This window comes from Notolepis coatsorum (assembly GCF_963971535.1).
Source record: "Notolepis coatsorum genome assembly, chromosome: 14".
Lineage (NCBI taxonomy): Eukaryota > Metazoa > Chordata > Actinopteri > Aulopiformes > Paralepididae > Notolepis > Notolepis coatsorum.
The window spans coordinates 35,888,828-35,907,521 of NC_140178.1; the positions used below are offsets into that span (position 1 = coordinate 35,888,828).

At 42.5% G+C, this 18,694-nt stretch overlaps 1 protein-coding gene across 1 annotated transcript in view; it reads right to left on the reverse strand.

Moving 5' to 3' along the window:
- Nucleotides 1-18,694, reverse strand: part of eftud2 (elongation factor Tu GTP binding domain containing 2) — a 70,733-nt gene that overhangs the window by 16,727 nt on the left and 35,312 nt on the right. The window contains exons 19-25 of the mRNA XM_084328645.1: nt 17,636-17,737; nt 17,464-17,546; nt 12,483-12,569; nt 4,301-4,427; nt 3,316-3,403; nt 1,277-1,395; nt 778-872 (exon numbers count right to left, since the gene is read on the reverse strand). Coding sequence (XP_084184771.1) covers nt 778-872; nt 1,277-1,395; nt 3,316-3,403; nt 4,301-4,427; nt 12,483-12,569; nt 17,464-17,546; nt 17,636-17,737 — 701 coding nt within the window. The remainder of the gene's footprint in view (nt 1-777; nt 873-1,276; nt 1,396-3,315; nt 3,404-4,300; nt 4,428-12,482; nt 12,570-17,463; nt 17,547-17,635; nt 17,738-18,694) is intronic.

Below are 18,694 nucleotides of genomic sequence, written 5' to 3' on the forward strand. Positions count from 1 at the left end.
AGTTTTATTGGGTGGTGGGCGATGACAACCTTACAGGTGGTGGCTCGCCACGGGAGAGTGCGTATTGGACCGTACACTAACCTTCTAACCACTAACCTTCTAACCATTAACCTTCAGTTCTAACCATTAACCACTAACCTTTTAACCACTAACCTTCTAACCACTAACCTTCTAACCATTAACCTTCTAACCACTAACCTTCTAACCATTAACCTTCTAACCATTAACCTTCTAAACATTAACCTTCTAACCACTAACCTTCTAAACATTAACCTTCTAACCATTAACCTTCTAACCACTAACCTTCTAACGATTAACCTTCTAACCACTAACCTTCTAAACATTAACCTTCTAACCACTAACCTTTAACCACTAACCTTCTAAACATTAACCACTAACCTTCTAACCATTAACCTTCTAACCAATAACCTTCTAACCACTAACCATTAAACTTCTAACCACTAACGTTCTAACCACTAACATTCTAACCATTAACCTTCTAAACATTAACCTTCTAACCACTAACCTTTAACCACTAACCTTCTAAACATTAACCACTAACCTTCTAACCAATAACCTTCTAACCTTTAACCACTAACCATTAAACTTCTAACCACTAACGTTCTAACCACTAACATTCTAACCATTAACCTTCTAACCATTAACCTTCTAACCAATAACCTTCTAACCTTTAACCATTAACCTTCTAACCACTAACCTTCTAATCATTAACCTTCTAACCATTAACCTTCTAACCCCTAACCACTAGCTACTAACCTCCTCCGCACCAGCACCGTGTAGACGGCAGACACACAGTCCGCAGGCGCCTGCACCTCCACAAAGTAATAGGGCTCCATCAGCCTCGGGGTAGCCTGCAGAACAACAAGGGACCACATGTTAGAGAGAGAGTGGACAAGAGCCAGAGAGAGAGAGAGAGAGAGAGAGAGAGAGAGAGAGAGAGAGAGAGAGAGAGAGAGAGAGAGAGAGAGAGAGAGAGAGAGAGAGAGAGAGAGAGAGAGAGAGAGAGGTAGTCATAGTTAGACCATGAAAAGCTGGAAAGCAAACAGCAGGTATGGATGACGAAAAAGCGTGTGGAGAGAGAGAGATAGAGAGAGAGCGGGAAAGGAAGAGTGTTATCACACTGCAATTAAAAAGAAGGCCCGTCAGCGAAAAAAGAAAAACCACAAGTTAATCAAGGTAATGGAACATTCAGAGAGGATGAAAAGGGAGAGTTAATGAAAGAGATGGGAGATGAGGAATAGGGAGCTGATCTCACCATGAGGAAGGCGGAGTACACCACTCTCCTGGCAGTAGGGATGACCTGGCCACCTCCTCTGTGGAGCGGCTCCTGAGCGATGACCGCATCCAGGATCTTAAACTTCACATTCCTGATGGCTACAGGGGGGAGAGCGGAGGTTGTGCAATGAGTCGGCGCATGAATGCGTTGAGTCTTTATGTACTCCAGAATATGTGGATGCCTGGATGGATATAAGGCGTGCGTGTATATATTTGTGTGTGTGTATTTCTGTGTGTGTGTGTGTGTGTGTGTGTGTGTGTGTGTGTGTGTGTGTGTGTGTGTGTGTGTGTGTGTGTGTGTGTGTGTGTGTGTGTGTGTGTGTGTGTGTACTTACTAATAAACCTGTGAGGACCAGTTTGATATGGGAAGTCAGGACATGTCGGCCAGTGTTTATTTTGGAGTCAGAGCTTAGGTTTTAGGACTAGGGTTAGATCTCAGGTTTGGTTAAGCATCTACTGGTGGGGGTTAATGTTGGGGTTCTCAACCTTTCTGCTGGCAAGGCACCCCTGTGTTCAATAAAATATTCCAGGGCACCCCTACATACGATAAAGACTTTTCCGGTCCTGTCTTTTTTGCTACAATGATGACAAAAGTGCTTGCTTTCAAAATAATGTTTATTTAAGAAACCGGGAAACACATTTGTGTGTGTATGCAGGCTATATAATGCATTATTAACAGGTGTTTCAGGTCTAAATGGCTTAGTACTGTTGACATTACACTGCTTGTAGTAGTAAATCAAATAGCACTTTAGTGATAATTTTCTGTAATTTTATTTAAAGAAATATGCTATTTGATTTACTACTACAAGCAGTGTAATGTCAACAGTACTAAGCCATTTAGACCTGAAACACCTGTTAATAATGCATTATATAGCCTGCATATACACACAAATGTGTTTCCCGGTTTCTTAAATAAACATTATTTTGAAAGCAAGCACTTTTGTCATCATTGTAGCAAAAAAGACAGGACCGGAAAAGTCTTTGCAGCTGTCTGTTGCAGCTGCACACTTTTCCATAAAAATAGCATATTTGGATAAGTGTGACCATTTCTCAAAAACTGAAAATCATGTATTTTTTTTTTTAAATACAGAAAAGGATCACTAAAGTGCTATCTGTTGCAGCTGCACTGTTCTCCATAAAAATAGCATATTTGGATAAGTTTGACCATTTCTCAAAAACAGAAAATCATGTATTTCTTTTACATTTAAATACAGAAAATACAGAAAATACTAAATACAGAAAAGGATCACCAAGTTACCATTTCTCAAAAAATATAAATAAATACAGAAAATAAGCACTGCTGGCTAATAATACGGTCAATACGTGGTGAGATCTTTGACAAGGCAACACGCATGTCATCCTCAAGGCTCAACTTGGCCCTATATTTTGTTTTCAGAGCTGTCATGGATGAAAAGCCAGCTTCACACAGATATGTGGTGCTGAATGGTATCAACACCTTAACTGCTGCATCATGAGATACTTGGTACTCAGCACCACACTCTGAAACTAGCTCTCCAGGTGGTATCAGATGAGATTTCAATGAGTTCTTCCAAGAGTTTGGATGGAGATGTGTCAGGAAGCTTTGTCTCAATGTTGTCTGTAAAGTTTTTTTTTATCCAGAGTAACTTGGTGATCCTTTTCTGTGTTTTATTAAATAATGATTTTCAGATTTTGAGAAATGGTCAAACTTATCCAAATATGGTATTTTCATGGAAAACAGTGCAGCTGCAACAGATAGCACTTTAGTGATAATTTTCTGTAATCCAAAAAGAACTAAAAAAATGTAATAAAAATAAAAAGTAATCTCAAGGCACCCCTGGCAGCTCTCTGCAGCACCCTAGGGTGCCGCGGCACCCCTGTTGAGAACCGCTGATCTAGAGGGTCCTCACAAGTATAGTAACACAATTGTGTGTGTGTGTGTGTGTGTGTGTGTGTGTGTGTGTGTGTGTGTGTGTGTGTGTGTGTGTATGTGTGTGTGTATGTGTGTGTGTGTGTGTGTGTGTGTGGCAGAACACTCACGCTCATCACACAGAGGTCCTTCCCTAGTGCCCCACTGGAAGCCTTGAACAATGCTGTCTTTGACGGAGCCCAGAAGAGCCTTGTCCACCTACACAAGATAAACCAGCAGAGTGGGTTGAGAGGTTGAAGGTGGTGTCGTGGTAGTTGCGGTGGTGGCACACTGTGATCCCCCACCAGCCTGTACATCTCAATGGTAACTTGGCTGATAGATGTGCTCTCACTGCTGTTGTCAACTGGCATGATGCTAGCAAGTTCAGCCGGTCAGTTTGATAGCATTAACTGAACATTCGAATAGTGTTCAATGAGTGCTGAACATTCCTGCCTGGTCAGAGTGTACTCTGAACACTCAGAGAGGGTGACCCTGTTCTGAATAAACCAACAACGATTCCGATTACAATTACAAATGGTCCAGTTAGTGTCAAGAGTTCCATCCAGAAAAAGAGTGGATATTCCGTAGAGCTCTACAGTGCCTGCCCTCCTGCAGATCTTCTGGAAGAATTGTAGAATGGCTAAAAGCCATTACAGTTACCGGTAGCTACAATAATTTCTCCAACATAGAAACCAGGTATTCAGATATTGTAAAACAGTTGTATTGATTTAATATAAAAAGGAACATAGTGTTATGGTTTATACAATTTCCTGGATTCAACAAGCAAAGAAAAAATCTAAGCAACCATTTTATAATCTTTGAGAACTTTAGGTTTTTATGTTACCCTGCTGTGTAAAATGGTTCATCGATGAGTTGCTTTCACATGTACCAATTTGTGTACCAAAATCAATTAAGCTGAATGTAATAGGAGACACAAACTGGCTGCCAAGGGGCATTCACATGAAACCAAAGGATACTGTTTTGACTCTCAACATCTCTTCTCATATTCTGGGAAATAAACCCACAACCTAATACACAAAATCCTTAGTGCAGCCCTTTATCCTGAGACATCTATAGAGACTGAACCAGACTAGTCCACCTGGCCCACCGGCTCACCTCAGACGGCAGGGTATCGTCTACCAGGATGTTTGGTCCTGTGGTGTCCGGTCCGAAGGCCCAGATGGACCTGGCAGCCAGCAGATCCCAGTCGTACTTGGTCTGGAAAAACTCCCCCAGCTTCTTCCTGGCATGAGGAAGGAAGCAGGACACAGAGTTACTGGTGGTTGCTAATGAGGTTAGGAGATTACGTTGGGTCGAATATTATGGCGATTGGCTGATTTCATTTAATTTAATCTCAAACCTTTATTTAAACTCAAAAGGCAACTGAGGTTTCCCTCATTTATAGTCGAGTTGAGTGCACATATAGAAATAATATCAAATCACACAGCATATAAAATCATAACAATAAGACAACAAGATGAGGCAAAAAGCAAGCAATCAATTAAAACACGTACAACTTGATTCACAAAGGTTGGTTTTAAACTCTGCAACAGAGGGGAGAATCTCAAGCTTTAACTTTTTTGAGTTCATTCATTGGGGCATCATAGCAAAATGCAGATTTACCTTGTTCCGAGCAAACATTAAGGACCAACCAGTAACTAGAAGGGGGTCAATAGGTTCCAAAATTCCATTCCAATAATGATGTAGTATAAGGAGGTAGATTACCAATAAGGGCCTTAAAAATGAAGAAATACCAGTGTTTGTTGTGCCTCTCCGTCAGAGAGGACCAACCAACCTTCTCATAAAGGACACAATGATGAGTGTTGTATCCATCATTAGTGATGAATCTGAGGGCAGAGTGATAGAGGGGGGACATGGACGTTGATGGAAGTGGAGGAATGGAAGACAGCCCATGCTAGCTATGCCAGGCCCAGCTGACCAGATGGGGTATGGATGAACACGGAGTGAAGGCTACAAGCCAGCAGAATGCAAACACATGCACGCAAAACAAATGAAAACCATTTGTGCCTCAGCACACAGCCTGCTCTCAATCTGACAACTGTTGGCTGGGGAAACGAAGCATCAATGACAACAGCGGTGCCTTTCTGAAAAGTTCAGAGGATTTCAACTTGAAGCCCATTGAGAACAACTGAAAAAGAAAAAACAACAGGCATCCGGATAAAGACTGAATAGTGGATTCCGTTTTTGGATGACAATTCAGACAACCAGTTAAATCATGAATTTAATTAGTCTGTGAAAATGATTGAACATGCCTTTCAAAATGATTGAATGGCCTCCGAGTCCATCACTGGACGAGCTGGAAAACCCAGACAAAGACATCCATCATTTTGTCAGTCATCCAATCACACTCAGGCTTGTTGGTTTAAACTTGAATCTCAGCGAATCCCTGTCCTCAAGTGTGGCTCTTTGGCCCGCCTTATTTTTCCGCTGGCTTTCGTTGGGTCCCGTTTGCATTCACATTGCTTAACATTGTGTATAGCCCTAGGACTCCTATGCAGGTATCGGCTAGGTGTGTACCAGATATTTAGAAATATATTGAACATGATGGACGTCCCATTCGGGACAAAGTAAAGAGGAGGCTGTCCGTGCGCTCGGAAGAGAGGAGGCTGTCCGTGCGCTCGGAAGAGAGGAGGCTGTCCGTGCGCTCGGAAGAGAGGAGGCTGTCCGTGTGCTCGGAGGAGAGGAGGCTGTCCGTGCGCTCGGAGGAGAGAGAAGGTTACCATCATCCTATATAATAACGCAAAATGCCGTTTCCTTTATGAGTCAACGCAGAGCACTATTTGTTCTGTATTACTTGAGTGAGAATAACAGTAGTAGGCTGCATACAGACGAGGCGTCTTGATGACATGGAAGAAACTGAGACGAGCGCAGGCTCTTATCTCCCATCTCAGCCCTTCATCTCCCCCCGTCTCTGAAGCACTGTTGCTGCCTTATGCAGGAATCAGAACTTGTTGGAACAATCATAATATTTTCTCATATTTCTATATTCATATTTAATTGTATTGCCTATATTTATGTCTTCTACTATTACCATGGCCATACCTGTACCTCCCCTGCCCTCTCCCCGTGCTGCTATGATGTCCAGATTTCCCCAAGGGGATCAATAAAGGAATATCTTATCTTGTATTGTTATAGAGCAAAGGGTTACAAGACAATTTTAGGCATCTCTCTCTCTCTTCCTGTGTCTGGCGACTCTGCTGTGTGTGTGTGTGTGTGTGTGTGTTAGGTGTGTTTGTGTAGGTGTGTGTAGGTGTGTGTGTGTGTGTGTGTGTGTGTGTGTGTGTGTGTGTGTGTGTGTGCGCGTGCGTGCGTGCGTGTGTGTTTGTGCAATTGTGTGTGGGGGCATTTAATGGTCTCTTAAAATCAGAAGGAATATCCGTGGCTTGACAGCATACTTAGGCTTGATAGATAATTTAGGCATACAAGTTGAATTGCAAAGTGTGTCACGTGTCTCTCATGGAGGAGTTGATGGAAAAGAAGGAAAAACACAACACGGCTCTGGAGAAGGTTCCGCTAGCACTCTATCAGGCATCACCTAGACCTGACATGTCGTGAGACCCGTCTGTCAAATGGTTTGATTTTTTGGCTGTGCTATTCTGAAAATGTTTTGACAGATTCAAAAAAGCTTGGACTAATTTCTGCTTCTGAAATAAGAGAATACTTTGACATTTTAAATGTCAAATAAATATAATATAAATTATAATAATAAATATTGATCATTGAGAATTCATATTGTTTCCATAATCTTGAATTTTAGTAGCCACAATTTAATTTATTATTGAAATGGGCTAATACACATGGGTCTAATAAGGAATCTGGAGCAAGTGCTCCAATCTGGAGCAAGTGCATCATCAGGTTCCGTAATATATTTCTATTGTTTCACAATATCAAATGTGCATAATGCTGATCTCCGCAGATAATAGGAATTCAGAACATTATTAATAATATTAAAATATGGACCAATTCTATGTTTGCATTGTTATGATTAGCCAAGCTGTGATGAGACTTAAAATGTGATTTCCACTCCGTCTGCTTGGCTGGTGATGGTAGATCTCTCCAGCCATGGAAAAGGACAAAGTAGATCTCATGTCCAATAAGGTTGACAACCTCATGTTCTAAATTACACTGCCCTGCAGAAGCTACCCGCAGTAATTAAAAAATGTTATCTTGTGACAAAGTTTCAGAGTTCAATCTTGCTCTGTTTCAGAGAAAAGGGATATAAAGAATTGCAGTAACTACAAAATCACTGGATAGTCAAAGAACGCTGAAGACATTTGTCTCAGTCTCACTGTTTGCGTAGTTACTGCGGTCAGCTTCTGCAGGGAGCTGGAATGCTAAAGAGACTGAAATGCTAAAGAGACTGAAATGCTTAAGGCGCTAAAACATTGATATGAATGTGACTGAAGTGAAACTGATGCCTGTCGTTTGAATCATTCCATTTTCCCTGCTTTGATCCGACTTGCAAAGAGGAAAAGATGAGGCAACACGATGTGAGGCCACATGAATGGCAAGTGAACAAAGAATCTTCATTAATGGCCTACTGTTATCAAATGAAGGCATATGGTTATCATTCCCAGACCTGCAGAACGGTTATGGGCAGTAGCAATCGGCAAATGGAAGTATCAACAATTTGCATATGCATGACAGCTTTGTAGAAAATGTACTTTAGATTAGATCAAATGTATTGTCATTATACAGCACAAGTACAGTACAATGGAAAGAAGTTTGGCATCCAACATAGTGCAAATGTAACAGTAAAGTGCAATAGTAATGTACAATGTATAGGTGATTAAACTGGGTATAAAATATATAAATTAGTACTATTCAGTAGTGCTAATCAGATGTATGTACAGAGTTGTAGTATTAATATGTACAGTGATACAGGTATAAAGACACTATGGTAGTAGTCATACTGGCCAGCAACGTAACTAGTAAGAGTAGGTAAGGGATATGTACTGATCAGATAAGATGTTCCTTTATTGTAAATTCGGGGATATATATGTAAGATATAGATATAGTATCTACAGATATGTAAAAAAGATTATATGCAGGTAAGTACAGACAGATGAGGATAGATATATGTATACGGTAAGAATATATATATATATATATATATATATATATATATATATATATATATATATATATGTGGGTTATATGCAGGTGTATAAGTAGGTATAGCCTTGTAATTGACTGTCTTGTGGACACAACAAGAAGTAGGTATATAAATAAAATACATGTATATTCAAACAGATATGGATATATCATATAGATATATACATATGCGGTAAATATATATATATATATATATACGGTATATACAGCACAATTGTACATGCTATCATACAGAGTAATATGGGTAGACTAGACAATAGTATGAGGTATGCCTATGGACACAATGGGTATTCTATGTGCATGGGATGTTTGTTCTATGTGCACACATTCAGCTCTTTAAATTAATATTCTAGCCCTCGCACATCATTCCAACACACCCTCTAAATGCTAATGGGGCATAAACAGGAAAGGATTAGTACTTAGAATGGTTCTGAAATATGGAGAAATTAATTAGCCTTGTACCAAAAAAAAATTCAACATGAAAGGGATGGACAGAATTAACAAATAATCTGATAAATTATTGTATAATGACCAATTTACCATAAACGTCCAATTAATAGCCTAGCCGTTAATTTGCTTCAATCACTGAACTCGACTGGATCTATATTTGGGACAGGGATCTATATGGGACAGGCATTTAATTCCTTCCCCAATCCCCACAAAACTCTTGCTCAGCAAAGATGGGAAATACCATCAACTTGTTTATTTAAACCAGTATGAATATTGCTTGTATTGCTTGTTTGGCTATCGAGCAACATATAAATTATGAATCATTAATTTGTTCTCGCTCCGAGAGACCGAGCTAGTGAATGTAACGTTAAAGAGAGAAATGTACTTTATTTCTGGTTGCCCCTCCTGTCCGATTCAGCACTGGACAGCGCCCAGCCCAGCCCACATACACACTCACTCAGCAGCTGTGCAGAGTCAGATGAATACAGAGCTGCTGCTAACGACACTGTCTGGCCAAGCAAACTCCGCCACCATGGCCAGTTTGGGCCACTGGGGGATTATTTTCACTAGACATTATGACCTTGCAGTGTAGTTTACTTTAGTGTTTGTATCAAGCTTCCTCCACCCATCACGCAGTATGGCCCTTTTACCGCTTTACGTTTGAATGCAAAAAACACTGCTTTGGATTATCTATGGCAACCAGAAAAATTATTAATGTAGACCAGACTCCTGATTGAGACTGGCCTTTATTTGTCAAAAACGTGTAGCCACACCCAGCCAGTAACAGAAACATCTATATTGGACTGTGTTTTCCATCATCTTGTATCTCATCCTGTATAGTAGGGCTGACCTTCGATTTACTTTTTTTAATTCGAAGCTTCGGGGCCGAGATTTGATTTTAATTCGAAGCTTCGAAATAAATAAAAAAATATGATTTAAAAAAATATATATATATTTTTTATGTTGTGGGACTTGTACAGCACTTTGTTCAACTTGGTCAGTGCTGTAAAGTTTAAACCTTTTAAAATCTTAGAAAAACGAAACTTTGCTTTCATGAAATATTGTAAGCAGTCATTTGAGGCTTTATAAAAGCAGCACAATGAACACAAATCTGTCAGTGCCGAGTCCAACCTCATCTTAAATAACAAACAGCATTGCTTGTTGTAGTTAACAAAGAGAGGCAGAGTTGATTTTGAAAAAAAAAAAGATTCAATTTCTTTTTAATAATCAAATTTTATTTTCATATTCGAATCCCATGCCCATCGAACGAAGCTTCGAAGTATTTAAGACAGCCCTACTGTATACACACGCTTGCAGTAGTTCTTAGTTCTATCTATTACTTAATTTCACAATTCTCTTATTTACTTTGATTCTATTCACATTACTACATGTATTTATTGCTCCAACTCCGCCCACTACAAACATGGGAACTCTCTAACCCCTGTCCCCATTGCGTATATGCCTTCTACAACGCTGTTCGGTTTCCGGGTTCCTCTGATTGGCCGCTGAAGCACGCCCCCGAGTGACGCGCGAACAGCCAGCCTTCACCGAGCGATCTAGTTCTAACCAACTCGATGGAGATCAACCCCGAAGTTGGAAAATCACTTAGATTTCGTAAATATTTACCCGTTTCTCATACGGTTAACGATTCAGAAACAATCATTGCTCATCTCTGTGTGTTTATGTCGTTGCAGATGCTCAACAAGGTGGGTTTGATACGCAGTCATGGCGGCGAAAGTGTCTTTATTATTTTGATTAGTTAATGTTATCATTAGCAGGTAAGTTATGAAGTCATTGTTTATCATAAAACCAACAGCATGACTGGCTCGTCTATTCTGTGCTAGATCAAGACACTATTTCAATAATGGATGACGGTGAAAGCATACACGCCACCGAGAACAGTTAGTACTCTGTAGATATAACGTCAGCTAGCGAGGTTGCACACCTATATCTTCTACTTTCATGAATTGTTTTCTACTCCTACTCTGCTTTAAAAAGATAATTCCGCACCGTCATCCATTATTGAAATAGTGTCTTGATCTAGCACAGAATAGACGAGCCAGTCATGCTGTTGGTTTTATGATAAACAATGACTTCATAACTTACCTGCTAATGATAACGTTAACTAATCAAAATAATAAAGACACTTTCGCCGCCATGACTGCGTATCAAACCCACCTTGTTGAGCATCTGCAACGACATAAACACACGGAGATGAGCAATGATTGTTTCTGAATCGTTAACCGTATGAGAAACGGGTAAATATTTATGAAATCTAAGTGATTTTCCAACCTCTGGGTTGATCTCCATCGAGTTGGTTAGAACTAGAGCGCTCGGTGAAGGCTGGCTGTTCGCGCGTCACTTGGGGGGCGTGCTTCAGCGGCCAATCAGAGGAACCCGGAAACCGAACAGCGTTGTAGAAAGCATAGACGCGTCCCCATCTCCCCATCTCTCTGAGTGGTTGTCTCATAGTGTTGGCCAAGGTGGTGGATGTCTCGGGGTGATGGCCAAGATTGCAGTGACTCTACCCCCACATTGGTTATGTGCACCACTGAGATCATGGATCAGCTTCCTATCGCCTTCTGTCTGACCTGCATCGGCAAACCATACCTGCTCTGCCATGACCTATTCTGAGTGGTTTCTCCTGCCCTGAGCCATCGTCTCGTATCCCATCCTGTATACATACCCTTGCAGTTGTTCTTAGTTCCATTTATTACTTGATTTCGCGATTCTCTTATATACTCTGATTCTATTCACATATATGCTTACTACATGTATCTATTTCTATTCACATATATGCTTACTACATGCATCTATTGCTAAGTTCCGCCCCATCACAAACACGCAAACTGTCCAACGCCTGTCCCTGTCTCCATGTGATTGGACGTCTCGTGGTGATGACCGGAGTGGTGGACGTCCCGTGGGGATGACCGGAGTGGTGGACGTCCCGTGGGGATGACCGGAGTGGTGGACGTCCCGTGGGGATGACCGGGAGGATGCGATCCTCTCTACGTCGCCCCCATACCTCAAATGCATCCGTTATCAGCTCTATTCTATTTTCAATCTTTCAAAATGTTCTTATGTACCCCAGTTGCTATTGCATGTACATATTTGTGTTTCATTACACGTATATGTACATACTTACCAACTGTTTCGTCTGTTTTATAACAACACTACTATCCCCCCTTATAAGGTTTCTCCCCTCCACAATGCCTGTGGTGCTTTTTTCCTAGTGGGTTTTTCCTTACCTTCGCGTGGGGGTATGTCTGGGTGAGTGTTGCATTTATTTATTTTACATTTTATTTTGGATTTCATGGTGTTTTTTGTTTTGTTCTTGTTTCTTCTTGACTTGTTTAAAGGAGACGTGTCCGGCCACATGGGGACTTAACGTGTGTTGTGGGGCCTTACAAATCAATTTGATTTGATTTTAATTTAATTAAATTTAAGTTTTACAGTATATCAAAGCTTGGAATGCTGTTTCCATTGACTGAAGTCAATCAAAATGATATGCTTCCAAGTATGGGCACATTTACCCCTTTTTCTATACTGATATTTGATGTTAAGTGTATGCGCATGTGTCAAGCATGTATGTGAGTGTGTGTGTGTGTGTGTGTGTGTGTGTGTGTGTGTGTGTGTGTGTGTGTGTGTGTGTGTGTGTGTGTGTGTGTGTGTGTGTGTGTGTGTGTGTGTGAGATAGGTTAGTGGATCATACCTGTTCCATGTTATCTGCACCACTTCGTTCTCAATGTCCTCGGCCAGACCCTTCTCCAGGGGCTCTGCAATCATCGTGATCTTATTCCTGTCAATCAAATCACACAGCTGTCATTCATCCCGGAAGCCGGGAGTCTAGGAGACTTAGCCAGCAGGAAGCAACGACTCCTGACAAGTCTCTCTCCACACAGAGTTCACAAATAGAAACTTCTCAACGTGAAACACAGCGAAGGGCAGAGAGGTAGCGACTAGGGGTGTAACGGTAAACAAAAACCACGGTTCGGTACGTACCTCGGTTTTGAAGTCATGGTTAACGGTTTGTTTCAGTACAGTGGGGAAAGGTTTGCAGAACATGGCTTTCCATGTTCCACTCGAGGGTGACGTAGTGTGCAGTTAGTTAAGTAGGGCTGTCAACAAATATTCTATATTCATATATTCAAATTAAGGCCAGGCCGTTAACGCAGCTACCTGGCTAAGTTAACGGCGGACTCTTATCGCGCGATAAAAAAATTACTACCGTTAATCTTTTTTTTTTATCCACTTTTTCTCCCATTTTTCTATATTTTCTCCCATCCCAATTTTGTATCATCCAATTCAACCCTCCCCTGTCACGAACGCTGTTTCTTGCCTCCCACAAGCCGGCTGCAATGTGGACTAAGTCATACATAGCACAAGTCCCCTCCGGTACTTGAGGTAACAGCAGTCGCATCTTTTCACCTGCGCAGCTCGATCTCTCAGTGGCGAGGAGTAACGCGTGGGAGGCTCACGCTGCCCCCGACACTTCCTGATTCTACTGCGCAGGCGCACCAACCGACCTGTAGGAGTCGCTGTCCACAACGCCCGATCCCCACCCATCAGTTTCCCACCCCCTAATACGGCCAATGTGTATTAGTACGGACGACCAGCTAAACTGAAAGCAAATGTGGAGAGCTGGGCTCGAACAGGCAAGCCCAGCGTCTCCAGATTTCGTGGCGAGCGCCTTGCCCACTACGCCACGTAGCCGCCCACTTTACTACCGTTAATCTATTCTCAAAGTTGGGTCTGGAAGCCAATTACATTAGCTGATGTACCATAAATCCTCTAATAGTGGAGGGTATTCAAATAGAGGACAGGCCTCTTATAATGGGCGGGGGTTTGAACATGCAGACAAATACAGGCCGGCTTCCAATACAAGGTCGCAAAAAAATGTTTTTTTTTATTTTTCGTGCCGTGATATAGAACGAGATAAACTCTTGCCAATGCAAATTAAGGGTGCTTTCACATCAGAGCTGTTTGGTCCGGACTATCGGACCAGAATTCGATAGTCCGCTTTTTTGGGGTGGTGTGAATGCGCAGTCGAACTCTGGTGCGGACCAAACACGCAAACTCTGGTCCGCCAAAAAACATAGGTCTCGGTTCGCTTCATCGGACCAAACGCGGACCAAATATAGGAAGTCACCTGATAAACTGTGCATCTTGGGTAGTACTACCAACCAGCCAAGACGCTGCTGCGCGCCGATACACCTAGTACTACCGACCAGCCAAGACGATACACCTAGTACTACCGACCAGCCAAGACGCTGCTGCGCGCCGATACACCTAGTACTACCGACCAGCCAAGACGATACACCTAGTACTACCGACCAGCCAAGACGCTGCTGCTCGCCGATACACCTAGTACTACCGACCAGCCAAGACGATACACCTAGTACTACCGACCAGCCAAGACGATACACCTAGTACTACCGACCAGCCAAGACGCTGCTGCCCGCCGATACACCTAGTACTACCGACCAGCCAAGACGATACACCTAGTACTACCGACCAGCCAAGACGCTGCTGCTCGCCGATACACCTAGTACTACCGACCAGCCAAGACGATACACCTAGTACTACCGACCAGCCAAGACGATACACCTAGTACTACCGACCAGCCAAGACGATACACCTAGTACTACCGACCAGCCAAGACGATACACCTAGTACTACCGACCAGCCAAGACGCTGCTGCTCGCCGATACACCTAGTACTACCGACCAGCCAAGACGATACACCTAGTACTACCGACCAGCCAAGACGCTGCTGCTGCACCGATACACCTAGTACTACCGACCAGCCAAGACGATACACCTAGTACTACCGACCAGCCAAGACGATACACCTAGTACTACCGACCAGCCAAGACGATACACCTAGTACTACCGACCAGCCAAGACGCTGCTGCGCAACGATACACCTATACTGTAGAAGGAAGAAAAAAACACAGCGGCGGGCGGCATTCACTGCAAAACAAGCGCACTGTAAACATGTCTCGTGGACAGACTTGGGCGAATGATGAAGTGAAAGACCTGATCGACATATGGGCAGAAGACCAAATAAAACAGCTGCCTGTGGGCACTCACAAAAACAACGAGGTGTACAAGTTGTTTAGCGAGAGGATGGCGGTAATGGGTCAATGCCACGTCTCTTCTACTATCACGCTTCTTGCGGCTGTTTGTGTTTTCGCGGATTTCACTTCCTGAAGGGGAGTGATTTCCACTCTCCATTGTGTCCAATAGACGAGTGCCCTTTTCGACCGCGTGACATTGTTCAGAAAGTTTGGTGCGCTTGACAAATTGCAATGTGAATGCAGACGAACCAAATGACGAATGCAACAATGTTGCAACTTCACCACCAGAACCGCACAGAGTCCACCAAAACTATATGTGAAAGCGCCCCTAAGTGCTGCCTTTCTCTACTGTTCCCGCTACACTGACTACATTAACGTTTCCCTCTCGTTGGCGTTAGCATTAGCTAATGTTGTCATAGCTAGATCTGTGGTGTCAGCTGGATGACGTTGGCTTCGTTTGCAAACGTTAGTTAACGTTCGCTATCTATATGGCTTGGCAGGCGGGGCTGGCGTTGTCCAGTTGACATTACAGATCATGATGCTATGATAGCGCTAGCTAAAGCTATTGCCTGCATGTTATCAACTCGATTCGACTCAGGTAGAGTCGAGAAGGTACCACACGCAAAATTGCCCGTGCGGGCCGCGTGAATATTAAAGGCAACCAACTTGTGTTCAGCTTTTCTCTGATTGGCCACGACCCCACGCCGCTAGCCCGCCCCCTTTTGCCGCGATCGCGGCAGGGACCTTCAAGTTCCCTGGTGCAAAATAAATCTGGTAGTTGGTTTATGACGTTAATTAATAATAAACACTGTTAGGACTATCTGACTCTTAATAATAAACACTGTTAGGACTATCTCGATTCACGCGTCACTACTGTAACTAGAAACTCTGGGTGTCACTGTACATCAGTGTGGAACTGTACGCCGTAACGTTATTATTTCGCGTTTTTAACGTCATAAACCAACTACCAGATTCACTCGTCACTGTACATCCGTGGAGGCTGCTGAAGCGCCAGCGGGGCGATGTGGTGGTTTGTCCCCGGCTTCCGTGCGCCACCGCCGGCTTGACTCGGTCCAGCTCCAGCAGCAGCAGCGGCCGTGCTCCGTTGTAGAAGCCCTTCAATGACAGAGCTCTCATATTTTGCGAATGCATAAACTATATGTTAAATTATGGCTATGTGTCTAATATGGCTGTCGCTTATCAATGACTTCGCGACAGCCATATTAGACACATAGCCATAATTTAAGATATAGTTTATGCATTCGCAAATATGAGAGCTCTGTCATTGAAGTGGGTGGTGGCAGCGTTACTAACAGCGTTCACCCCGATGTAAAGTAGCGATTTGTATTGTTTTGTCATGACAAACCAATTACATAATCCCAACATATGTGTAAAGAAACAACATATTCCAGTTAACGGTATATTTTTTTAATGATTCATTACGGTATAAATTAGGTTAACTGGAGCTGCGTATTGCTGGCTCTCATATTTGCGAATACAATAGCGTTCACCCTGATGTAAACAATTCCGCGGGCGGCGCAACTCTCTGCCGCGCGGTCACGTGGCCAATCAGAGAAACGCTGAACGAAAGGCTGAACACAAGTTGGTTGCCTTTAATATTCATGCGTGCAGGCCCTGCAACCTAGTATAGACAGTTCCAACTTCAGTGTGTGAATTACGTTAATCCACCACAGTTTCACAATTACTCAACTGCACTCAATATTTAAATACCAATGTTAGTCTAAATAAATGTAGACAGACAATGTACGTATAGAAAAATAGAATGGATTATGTCCATGAGTGTAATTTTTTTTAAATTAAGGCCTGCCTCTTATATAAACCTCTCTCTAATAAAGGCCTGGTGCTCTTTGCAGCTGAGGTAAATACAAGACCCGTCCAATATTAGAGGATTTATATTGTAAAACAATTTATTAAACACAAGTACATCTTATTGAACATTATTTTTATATTTCATTACCAATTATCATAGCAAAACAGCTTTTTCAAACAGTCTGTAATGCATTTTGGAAACGGGAGATGGGATCATGGTGTAATGGGCCACCTGGCCTGAGAGGAAAGGAGGAAAGAAAAAGTAAGGACTTACATGACTTCTGGTCATTATTTGGGTAGAACACACATATTTTGAATGACGAAGACTTCAAATGAGCCATTTTAATCTACCGTTAGATTAATCTAGATTAACTCCAGGATTGCAGATAGATTAATCTAGATTATTTTTTTGTATCTATGCCCACCTCTAATTCTAATTAATAATCGACTTGTAAAAAATGTAAAATAAATACAAAATAGGTAGGTCTTCTAGCTCCGGCTTGTAGTTTGCGCTGGGCTGAACAAACAACATCCGGCCCTTTGCGCAAGTTATATTTTGGGAAGGGGGGGGGGGGGGGGGGGGGGTGAGACCTTGGAGTAAATTTTTTATTAAGTTCTGCACGCAAAAGAAAAGTTCTGCGCCTGCGTAAGTGGTTAAAGTAACATTGCATTTGTTCGGTACACAGCACGTACTGAACCGAAAGGTCCCGCACTGAAACGGTTCGGTACGAATACGCGTACCGTTACACCCCTAGTAGACGGAGGCTTAGAGTTTGACACATACTTCTTGTTGGGCGTTTCAGCGAAACACTTCAGGGATGAAGTCTCCACGACCGTCTCACAGAAGGTCACGACGGGGTCGGCGACCTGAGTGGGCGAACATCAACGGGAGTTAAACAAAGAAACACCGTGACGCGTCAGTGATACGAACCGTGCGGCGGGGAAAGAGAACTGACCTTGATGTCAATCTCGGAATACATCTTGCGCAAGTCGTGCATCACACAGTCCAGGTAGAGTTCCCCTGTGCCCAGGATAACGTGTTCCCCCGACTCCTCCACCTAACGCACACACACACACACACACAAATCAATAGTCCTGCACAGACTACAACGTATGACGTATATAACATGCCAGTACCTTGTGTATACTGCACTTTGTGTACGGTTTACTTGTACTTACTCATAGTATATATTCAGATTTAAATTCTTTATTACCTATATTTACTCTGATGTATAATATAACCGATAGGGAATACAGACCCTCATCTGCACCTTTGTTTACATTTTTCAAAATAAAATTGTATTGCCTGTATTTATGTCTATTATTACCCTGCCCATACCTGTACCTCCCCTCCTCCTCCCTGCAATAAAATTATATCTTATTTTAAGGCTACTCTTATGTACCCAGGTTTTTCGTACAACCAGTGATCATTTATTATCTCGTTGCCTGAGGATGACAACACATTTTCAAATCTCACATTCTTCTGGTGACCAAGAACGGAAGACAGTTGGGGAGACTAATCGAGCTAAATAAATCTAACTGCTTTAGGGTTACTGACCCACAGACACAGACGAGTGTTTTATTCAGTCTACACTACAGGATTCTTGGGAAGGTTTTATGGAGCGGTTCAGATTGCAGACTTTTTAGAAAGCCGTCATCAGCACTATCAGTTGACGAGGGCGGAGCGCTGTGCCAAGCCTGCCTGGCTGTCCAGTATTAAATACATCACTGTATTTCCAGTCAGGGATAGGGGCCTTTGCAATCGTCAAACGTAATGGGAAGTCACAAGATGATGATCACACTTAAACTACTCCTACAAACTGCATTCCATGAAAGGGTCTAGATTCATTGTTCCCGTACAAAGAGCTGAATCTTGTCCGGCTCAACATTTCATAATCTGTGGCAAAGTACGTCAAAAGGAGACGCAGAGATAATTCAACTTGAACCGCAGCTGCTTATTCCTTTGTCAGCATTGTCGGATTTCAAATATGTCATCACTTATTGAAAACAAATGA